The sequence below is a fragment of the Crocuta crocuta genome, unplaced genomic scaffold, assembly GCF_008692635.1.
Source record: "Crocuta crocuta isolate KB4526 unplaced genomic scaffold, BGI_CrCroc_1.0 scaffold175, whole genome shotgun sequence".
NCBI lineage: Eukaryota > Metazoa > Chordata > Mammalia > Carnivora > Hyaenidae > Crocuta > Crocuta crocuta.
In genome coordinates this window covers 1,878,752-1,889,306 of record NW_027530988.1, presented here as the reverse complement: position 1 = coordinate 1,889,306, position 10,555 = coordinate 1,878,752, and the positions used below count along the sequence as shown (strand labels likewise).

Genomic DNA, 10,555 nt, shown 5'->3' with positions numbered 1-10,555 from the left:
AGGGTGGTGGAGGGTGGGTGGGAGGATGCTGGTGGGGAGGGGGTTTATCAAGGTGTTTTTCATTAGCCCTTTTGCGGGTCTTAGGTTCTGAGATTTCTTTCTTGTTAGACAGTGTTAAACTGATCTGATTATCATTATAAGTGCTCAAAGTTTAAGAGAATGGGCATGTATGTATAGAGTTTAGGGATCTAGGCATTGCTTTGTCAGATGTGGGGCAAAGCAATACAGAGTGGAGGAGTTGTCTCATTCATTCTTTCAGCCTTGGCACAGTGGTTCTAAACTACAGTGTCCATAAAAATCATCTGCAGGGCTTGTTACAAATTCAGGTTTCTAATCCCTAACCTCTGAGATTTTTTTTTTTTTTTTTGATGTCTGATCTTATAAATTTATTTGTTCCTCTTAAAACAATCTCATTTTTGACTGGACTCAGACTTTGAGGTAGAAGCTCTCAGCGAAGACAGCCTCCGTCTCTTGGCAATCTGTTCTTGGCGTTTTTCTTTGGCCTCCTTCATTCTCTTGGCCAAAAGCTTAGCATATTCTGCAGCCTCTTCCTTGTTTTTCTTTGTGCGCTGCTTCTTCAAAGCAATGCGCCGACGCTTGTGTTGGAGGACACGTGGAGTGACAAGACGCTGAATCTTCGGTGCTTTGGTTCGAGGTTTCTTACCTTCTTTGTTTAGGGGCTTTCTCACGACATACTGGCGAACATCATCTTCCTTTGAGAGATTGAAAAGCTTGCGGATTCTGCTAGCTCTTTTGGGCCCCAGGCGACGAGGCACAGTAGTATCAGTGAGTCCAGGAATATCCTTCTCCCCTTTTTTCACGATGACCAAGTTGAGAACACTGAGATTGGCATCCACAATGCAACCCCGGACAGATTTGCGCTTTCTTTCTCCAGTCCTCCGTGGTCGGTAGCAGGAATGCCCCTTACTCAGCAGTAGGCGGACGCGGCCATGGGTCAAGACACCCTGCTTCATGGGGAAGCCTTGTTTGTCATTGCCACCACTGATTCGGACCACATAACCCTTCCACTCTTCCCCTAAAGCATCAGCAGCAACTTCTGTAGCCATTCGCTTCTCATAAAAGGTACGAAGCTTGCGTTCATCGTCCACTTCAATGAGTTTCTGGCAGCCAGTAGCTGGGAAAGAGATGTTCAGCTTCATCTTGAGGCTGCCTACCGCCTCCGAGGCGCCACGAAAAAGAGCCCTAACCTCTGAGATTCTAATTTAGTTGGTTTGGCTTGATGCTAAAAACCGCATTTGAAGGAAGTCCTTTAGATGCTGGAGTTCACGGAGACTCATTGGTTAATTAGAAGTATAGTTTCTGGGGTCAGAAGTCTCGGTTAAGGGTAATCTTGGTTTTGCTACATATTCACTGAATGCCCTTGGATAAGTTACTTGTGTCTCTTAATTTTCTTCCCCTGCCTTGTGTCCTATGAGGACTAACTAAAATAATTTCAATAAACATTTAGTACATTTATGCTAAAATTTATTACTATTATTATTTTTATTATTATATACCTCTTCAAAGCCAAGCATTAGTTTAGGCTCTAAGAATACTGTTAATAAAAGGAAATAGCCTGCTCTAGTAGTAAACATAGACTTCCTATCTGCCTCCCCCCGGGCTGTTTGTCCCTTTGTGGGGCTGGCGAATATTCGACCTTATATTCCTAGCTCAACTCAAACTTCTCCTTTTCTGAGGCCTCTCCTGACCACAGGGTCTAAAAGAGACCTCTAATCACTCTATTTTTATTTACAATTATTTACATTACTGTATTTTATTGTCTTCGTAATACTTATCACCATGTGAAATTATTGTGCCTTTTTGTTTACTAATTTATTATCAGTTTCCCTCCACTAGAATTGAAAGTTCATGGGGGGCTTTGTCTGCTTGGTTCTCTGCTTTGCTGTCATCACTTATAACTGGGTGTGCCTCAGAGTAGATACTCAGTAATGACTGGATGAATAAATGGATAAAAAGTCCCGCTGGGAGGCAGCTATGTAAACAATTACCTATAAACTAACATGCTAAGTGTCAAGGGCTTTGGGAGCTGTATTCTAAATTGTATCCTGTAGGAAACTCTGGGCTACATCATTTCAAGATAGATCAACAATATCTCTCCCTTTTCTGAAAACCTGTTAAGATATAGCAGTTTTTTGAGGCAAGGATGACCTCACTGGAACGGATATTGTATCTCTCTAGACCTCATCTCAGGAGGCAGTGTATTTTGTTTCTGTGTGCCAAACCAGCTTTTTTTTTTTTTTTTTAATGTTTGTTTGTTTTAGACAGCACACATGTGGGCACACAGGGGAGAGAGGCAAATAGAGAGGGAGCGAGAATCCAAGCACAGGACCTGACTTGGGGCCCCATCCCATGAACTGTAAATCATGGACCTGAGCCAAAATCAAGTCAGATGCACATCTCACTCGGCCACCCAGGCGCCCCACCAAACCATCTTTATGCATGGCTGCCTGGAAGCAGGAAACATGTAAATGGAAGATGCCTTTTATAACCAAAGTCAATGGATTCCCTTAAGGCATCCCCAGAGCTGGGATAATTTAGGACTGGGCTGGATCTGCTAGAATTGCAGACTGGAGAAGACTCTCAGTGACTACTCTAGGCAGGCCTCTGGAGAGAAATTTTCTCTTTATCTTCAAGACAAGACACATTACGTGCAAGTACAAAATAATCAACTTTCTACTGCCATCATGTGTGATTTTATGTATAATTAAAATTAAAATAGTTTTTTAAATGTTTTATTTATTTTTGAGAGAGAGAGAGTATGAGCAGGGGAGGGGCAAAGAGAGAGGGAGACACAGAATCCGAAGCAGTCTCCAGGCTGAGCTGTCCGCACAGAGCCCGACACAGGGTTTGAACTCATGAACCCCAACATCATGACCTGAGCTGAAGTTGGACACTTAACCGACTGAGCCACCCAGGTGATCTTGCATGATTAAAGTTTTAATATGGTCTTTATGGATGGAAACTAATTTTGACAAACCCTCTTTCCTATGCCTATAAATCACATTAAATATTCCAGGAATAGGTGGAGCTGATAACCTGATAGATTAGGTCTGGCAGGGACAGAACATTCTTTGGTTTCAAATGGGTGTGACTGTGTTTTGAATGAACTATGAACAAGGTATGACCCTTAGATTAAACATAGGAACTGAGTTGAAGAGCTGTAAAGTTGTTCCAGTATGATAGCCACTCATTACATATGGCTACTTAGGTTTGTTAGAAGACAAAATTTAACCAAGTAAATTTTGCAGATCTAATTGCCTTTATTTTATTTTTTAAATTTTTTATTTATTTCTGAAAGAGAGAGAGACAGTGTGAGCAGGGGATGGTCAGAGAGAGATGGAGATACAGAATCGGAAGTAGGCTCCAGGCTCTGAGCTAGCTGTCAGCACACAGCCTGACACAGGGCTCAAACCCACGAACCGTGAGATCATGACCTGAGCTGAAGTCGGACGCTTAACTGACTAAGCCACCCAGGTACCCCTTCTAATTGCCTTGATTAAACAATTTACCAGGGACGCATGTGTGGCTCAGTCTGTTGAGTATCCAACTATATCTATCTATCTATCTATCTATCTATCTATCTATCATCTATTTATGTATTTGTGTATGTATGTATTTATTTTTAAGTGTTTTTATCTATTTCTGAGAGAGAGAGAGAGAGACAGCATGAGCAGGGGAGGGTCAGAGAGAGAAGGAGACACAGAATCCAAAGACAGGCTCCAGGCTATGAGCTAGCTGTCAGCACAGAGCCCAGTGAGGGGCTCAAATCCATGAACCATGAGATCATGACCTGAACCAAAGTCAGACGCTTGACCGACTGAGCCACCCAGGTACCCTGTATTTTTTTTTTAACGTCTATTTATTTTTGAGAGACACAGAGAGACAGAGCAAAACTGGGGGGAGGAGCAGAGAGAGAGAAACACACACACACAGAATCTGAAGCAGGCTCCAGGAACTGAGCGGTCAGCACAGAGCTGGACATGGGGTTTGAACTCAGGAACTGTAAGATCATGACCTGAACTGAAGTTGGACGCTTAAGTGACTGAGCCACCCAGGTGCCCCAAACATCCAACTCTTGATTTTGGCTCATATCATGATCCAAGGGTTGTAGGATTCTCTCTCTTTCTGTCTCTCTCTCTGTCCCTTTTCCCTATTCTCACTAAAAACAAATAATTCATAAATCAGGCAGTGTCTCATCTAGCAAATAGAGGGTAACAGCAGAATTTTTATGAAATTGAAAGCTTTTGTAAAAAGAGGGTGGGCAAGAAAGCTATTAGCAAAAGAAAAAGATTGTTCAGGCCACTTTTCCATAGTAGGGGAAAGCAAGGGGTTTTATCTTCCTTTGGGGCAGGGAGAGGGCCCATGTGTTAGACTCACTGGCACTGATGGAAAAATTCTTGACTAACCTGTTAAGACTACATTTCTGGGGAACGTTGAAACTGCAATTAGATTAGGTGTTAAAGCTTGGGTTTGTGAATGTGGTGTAAGTGAAGCCAGTTTGGGGCTCTGGTTTTTTCTTTTTTTAGACATAATCTCTGCACCCAGCCTGGGTCTTGAACTCATGACCCCGAGATTAAGAGTCACACGCTCTTCTGACTGAGCCAGCCAGGCACCCCTGGGACTGTGGTTTTCTTTTTAACAGATTTAAATTAATAAAAATGAAAAAGTTTCTTAGTTACAACTGGTTACATCTGAGTGCTCAGTAGCCACATGTGTCTGGTGGCTGCCATACCCAACAGTACAGAGACATCTGTATTATCACAGAACATTCTATTGGACAATATTGCTCAGGCAGTGATGGGTTCAGTCCCACATTGTGGAAAGTGTTCTGTCCTTGCAAAGCCCAATATAGTAGACTCCTGGGCACTAGGGAGGAAAAGTGAGGGGTTCTGATTGATGTGACAAATTAACAGGAGAAAATCAACTCCAGGTTGTCACCTGTGCTTCTGCCAATTGGTTATAAATTGGAGGTTCTCATGATCCCATCCTCTGGTTCAATAATTTGCTAGAATGGCTCACAGAACCCAGGGAAAACAGTTTGCTATATTACTGGTGTTAAAAAGAAACACAAGGTCTAAAATGGAGTCACTTTTGTTAAAATCCCATCAAGACTTAATACCCAACCTAACTGGAGTTTCTCCCTTTGGAACTTCCTGGTCAGCGCTGGTGAGGTAATCTGGCCAAGACCCCAGGGACTTCACTCATGACAAGCTAACCTTCCTGGAAAAATGCTCTCTTTTAGCTTCCTTATCCCATCCTCCTCTTGCCTACAATAGCCTTCAATTTTTTAAAAATTTATTTTTTAAATTTACATCCAAGTTAGTTAGCATATGGTGCAACAATGATTTCAGCAGTAGATTCCTTAATGCCGCTTACCCATTTAGCCCACTCCCCCTCCCACAACTCCTCCAGTAACTCTCTGTTTGTTCTCCATATTTAAGAGAAAAATATGGAATGCTTCATAAATTCGCGTGTCATCCTTATGCAGGGGCCATGCTAATCTTCTCTATATCATTCCAATTTTAGTTTATGTGCTGCCGAAGTGAGCACAAAAATCTTCCATTTTTGTACAACTCCTTGGAGCTCATTTCTATTTGCTAGATGGGATGCTCCCTGATTCATAAATTATTGCATAAAGTCAATGAGATCTTTATATTTACTCAGTTGACTTTTTTTTTTAAACACCAATTTATTATCAAAGGACACAATTTAGGCCCAGCAATATGGAAGAGATGCATAGGGCAAGGTATGGGGGAAGGGGCACAGAGCCTTCATGTCCTCCCCAGTTACACCACTCTCCCAGCACCTGGGTGTGCTCAGCGACCCATAAATTCACCAAACCTCTCCCAGGTTAGGGATCTCCCCTCCTTTTTTCTTTAATGGAAGTTTCATCACATAGGCATGATTGATCAAGTTATTGCCCACTGGTGATTGAACTCCATCTTCAGCCCCTTTCCTCTCTAGAGTGGGGCTTAAAGTTCCTACTTGGAATCATGGAGTTGGGTTTCCCTGGCAACCAGTCCCTACCCTTAAGGGCTTTCCAAAAGCCTCTTTATTAACTTAAATTCAAGTGTGGTTTAAAGGGGCCTCCTATGAATAACAAAAGACACTCCTTTCACCTTTATTGCTATGGAGCTATTTCAGGAACTGGGGACAAAACCAAATTTTATAACAAAAGATGCTCCTAGTGCTCTTATCATCACTTAGGAAATTACTAGAGTTTTAGGAGGGAGCACTGTGCCTGGAACAGGGGTGAAGACTGAATACACATTTCTTACATTACAATATGTAAGAAAAGGGGGTTTTGGCCACACTGGGGCCAGTTTAAAAGGTGGAGCTATTGTTATATGCAAAGGAGGGCTCTGAAGGAAAAAATATACAAGGAAGAAGAATTGGAAAAAACTCTTCTTTCCAATGCAGAGATTTTCTTTAGAAGAGTCATTTTCTTTGGAAGATTTGTGTTTCGATAAAGAGTGTCATTTCTTACTCTAGAGAGACACTGTAAAGTGATGGCCTTTGCCTGTAAGGGGACTCTCTTGCCCCTTCACTTTCCTATTGTTTTACGATGTTGAGTGTTGAATAGCAGAACATGCCACCCCCAAATATGCCACTGTACCATAAAGATTATTTTGAGCTGAAGGCAACTGAGAAGAAGCAGATACAGGAAAAGCTCTCTGCCTCCTCCTATTTGTCTAAAAGAGGGACTTAACTTTATGTAGATGTGCCCCTTTCACCCCTTACAAGGGAAGAACAGAAGTATTCTAGATCCTTTATCAACCCAGAGAGGGCACCCGAGGAATCGATACAACAAACTCTCCTAACTAATCCTTATTTTTTATTAATTCCCTCATATATTTCTACCTTCCCACAAGTTGCTGCCCTAGAAACTCAAAGTCCTTTTTCTTTGTCATTTCTCCAAAAGAGTATTCCTTTTTTGTTAAGGTGATATTGTTACAAACAAAACAGGGCCTAAATGGAGTCACTTATACTAGGCCCCATGTCATGAAATGTTATAGTTTTGGCTTTCCCAGAAATGGAAACAATCAGGAATTGCCTAATTAGTCTTAGTGAATTAATGTGCCTGATAGATCCCTGCCATCCCATAAAGGAAAGTGACCTTGATATAACCAATCTGCTTTTTGTTATTATAACTTCCTAGTTCTCGCTCCCTTCTGCCTATAAAAGTCTTTTATTTTGTATAGCTCCTCAGAGCTTCTGTTGGTTAGATTGAATACTGCCTGATTATGGATCATTGAACAAAGCTAGGAAGATCTTTAAAATGTACTCAGTTGAATTTTGTTTTTTAAGGTGATATAAGCTCAAGTTCCAACCACCCCTTTGAGTTACTCATAACTGAGTACTCCCACGTGTATACATGATGCATATGTTAATAAACTTCTGCTTGTTTTCTCTTAATTTTTTTTTTTTTTAGTCTAATTTACAGGGCCAATAAAACTAAGATGGTTAGAGGGAAAAGAGTTTTTCCTCTCCAACAGTGTTTTTGTAATAAAACTCCTAAGGTCTATTCTGACTTCAGCTTCAATTTATAAATTTGTTTTGCCCCTTCAATTTATAAATTTGTAGTCTTTCAATACCATCTCTTCTTGCATGCCCAAATTATTGGGGCTCTGTGGTTTGCCCAACGTGTAATTATTCTGAGAACTAGAGGAATCATAGTTAATTACCAGTACTAATGATTGTCAAGAACAAACATTTACTGAACATTTTCTGTGTGGCAGATACTATGTTAAGTGCTTAATGTTGACATCTCATTTAGTCCTCTCAACTGTTAAAAAACAAAAGTCACCCAAGTAAACTGTGAAGACTTAATTGGCTTTTTAAAATGATTCATGAATTGGGCAGCATTTCATCTAGCAAATAGAGGGGAATGCTGAGGAGTTTTACAAAGTGGAGGGTTTTTTATAGAAAGAAGGTGGGGCAAGAAAGTTAGGAGCCAAAGAAAAGGATTGTTTAGGCCACTTTTCCATAGTGGGGAAAGCATTGGGTCTTATCTTCTTTTGGGGGATGGAGAGGGCCCATGCGGCAGACTCACTGGTGCTAACTGAAAAATTCCTAACTGACTGGGTAAGACTATATTTCTGGGAGATATTGAGACTGCAGTTAGATTATGTATTAAGCCCTGGTTTGAGGACTAAGTCTAAGTGGGGCCATTTTGGGCCTATGGCTTTCTTTTTAACATAACATCCCAATGATCCTGTTATTGTTATTTCCATTTCATAGAAAAGGAAAATGAGGCTCCCAGACTAACCTGTCACGAATTAGACAATTAGTAAACAGCAGAATCAACGTTCAAACACAGGACTGGCTGACTGGAGAGCCTGCACTCTTATCCATTATTCTGGCCCTGAATTTTTACATATATTAATATTTTGATTTAAACTACTGAAACCAGGGTGGCTGGGTGGTGCAGGTGGTGAAGCATCCAACACTTGATTTTGGCTCAGGTCATGATTCCAGGGTCTTCTTGGGCTCGAGCCCCATGTCAGGCTCAGCACTAAGCATGGAGCCTGCTTAAGATTCTTTCTCTCCCTCTGCCCCTCTTCCCCACTGACTTGTGTACACTATCTCTAAAACAAACAAACAAAAAGAACATTAAAAAAATAAATGTACAAACTATTGAAATCAATACTATTAGCAATTTTCTATTGGCGGATCAGTCAATAATGTTTCCGTGATTATAGAATCATAAACTGAACAGAATACAAGCCCTTTTCTTGCTGTTTTTAAGTAGTCCAGAAAAGCTTTAGTTTATTATATTGGTGTTTGACTTTGCAGGTCTCAGAAAAGGATTCACTCGGTAAGTGAATTTGGTATTTTTCATCTCTTCTGCTTTCCCCCTTCAGGGGTTCCTGTGGAGATGCTAATGATGATAGTTGACATGGATCAAAGGCAGACAAAGCATAAGGGAGAAACTGCTGGAAGGAGCCTGGCTGATGGAATAGAACCCCCCTGAGAAATTCACTCTTTAATGATTAAAAAGCATCAGCCTAGCCTTTAAAGTCTGAAGTTGAATGGTGGTGAGGAAGCTACCCTCCTCATTGCTGATGAGGCAGGGAGAAAGGTTCAACTTGTCAGAGAAACTGAAGGTTCCTGCTTTATTGTATTGAAATAGGAACCAGCCTGGTTATTCGCTTTTTTTTTTTTTTTTCATTTTCTTCTCAGCAACATAAGAGAGTTTAGGCTGAACTTAAGTTCATATAGCAGTGCAAATCTCTGTGGGTGTGAATATGAATATATCTCTTTAAATAGATTGTAGGGCCATCTATCTATCCATCTATCTATCTATCTGTCTATCTATCTATCTATCTATCTATCTATCTATCTATCTATCTATCTATCTATCTATCTATCTATCTATCTGGCAGGGGTGGGGGCCAGAAGGATAGACAGAATCCCAAGCAGGCTCCATACAAGGAGTCCAACTCTGGGCTTAATCTAAGGATTGTGAGATCATGATCTTAGCCAAAATCAAGAGTCTGACACTTAACCAACTGAGCCACCCAGGCACCCCATAAAGCTTTCTGAGGACATGAATTATTTCTCTTCTTTCTAGAACCTGACCAAGGTTTTGCTCACCACTGCTAAACAGCACATTTGTTGATGGCGATATAGTTTCCAGTTTAACAAGTAAAAAGTGAAAATGTAGGACCCTTGTCTTCACTTGCTGCTTTAGGAATTTTGACTGAGTACCAAGGATAGCTCAAAGTTGTCAATAAGTTTTAAAAGCACCTGGTTATGTACAACCTGCAGCTCAAAGATTAGATGAACTTGGGCTGGAAGGTTAGATTAATGTGAAATTAAAGCGCAGCAAAAGCGAGAAATTAAAATGGATCTTATTTTTTAAAGAAGTTAAAACGTTAAATAAAAATAGGTAATTCCGGGGCGCCTGGGTGGCTTAGTCGGTTAAGCGTCCGACTTTCGCTTAGGTCATGATCTCGTGGTTCGTGGGTTCGAGCCCCGCGTCGGGCTCTGTGCTGACTGCCAGTTCAGAGCCTGGAGCCTATTTCAGAGTCTGTATCTCCCTCTCTCTCTGACCCTCCCCTGCTCACGCTGTCTCTCTCTCTCTCCTAGAAATAAATAAAAATATTTTTAAAAAATAGGTAATTCCACTTGTTAAATACAAAACCACAAACCTTCAGTTTCTTCTGCAAAACGAGTGGGGATGGGTGGCAGGGTTTGAACCAGGCAATGCACTTTTGGGCCTTTGGCGCTGATATCCTGGGATATTATAGAAGATTCCAGATACTAGCTTGCGAGTAAAAGGTTGCTAAACTTGATCATTTATTGTCTAAATGTTAATCGATTGTTTTCTCACTCCCTGCCCCCAACACGGACCCTTTTAAGACCGTATCTGGTGGCGCCTGGGTGGCTTAGTCGGTTAAGCATCCGACTTTCGCTTAGGTCATGATCTTGCAGTTTGTGGGTTCGAGCCCCGCGTCGGGCTCTGTGCTGACTGCCAGCTNGACCGTATCTGAAAGGCCCCTGGGTGGTTCAGTGGGTTAAGCATCCAATT

At 41.3% G+C, this 10,555-nt stretch overlaps 1 protein-coding gene and 1 non-coding gene across 2 annotated transcripts; both read right to left on the bottom strand.

Annotated features, from left to right (window-relative positions):
- Positions 1-371: 371 nt before the first annotated feature.
- Positions 372-1,205, bottom strand: LOC144236707 (small ribosomal subunit protein eS6). Its single transcript, XM_077770358.1, has one exon. The coding sequence runs from the start codon at positions 1,158-1,160 to the stop codon at positions 411-413; it is 750 nt and encodes a 249-aa protein (XP_077626484.1). The 5' UTR covers positions 1,161-1,205; the 3' UTR covers positions 372-410.
- Positions 1,206-5,464: 4,259 nt separating this feature from the next.
- On the bottom strand, positions 5,465-5,571 carry LOC144236799 (U6 spliceosomal RNA). The gene has a single exon (XR_013336649.1). It is a non-coding gene; the product is annotated as a U6 spliceosomal RNA (small nuclear RNA).
- Between the last annotated feature and the right edge of the window lie 4,984 nt (positions 5,572-10,555).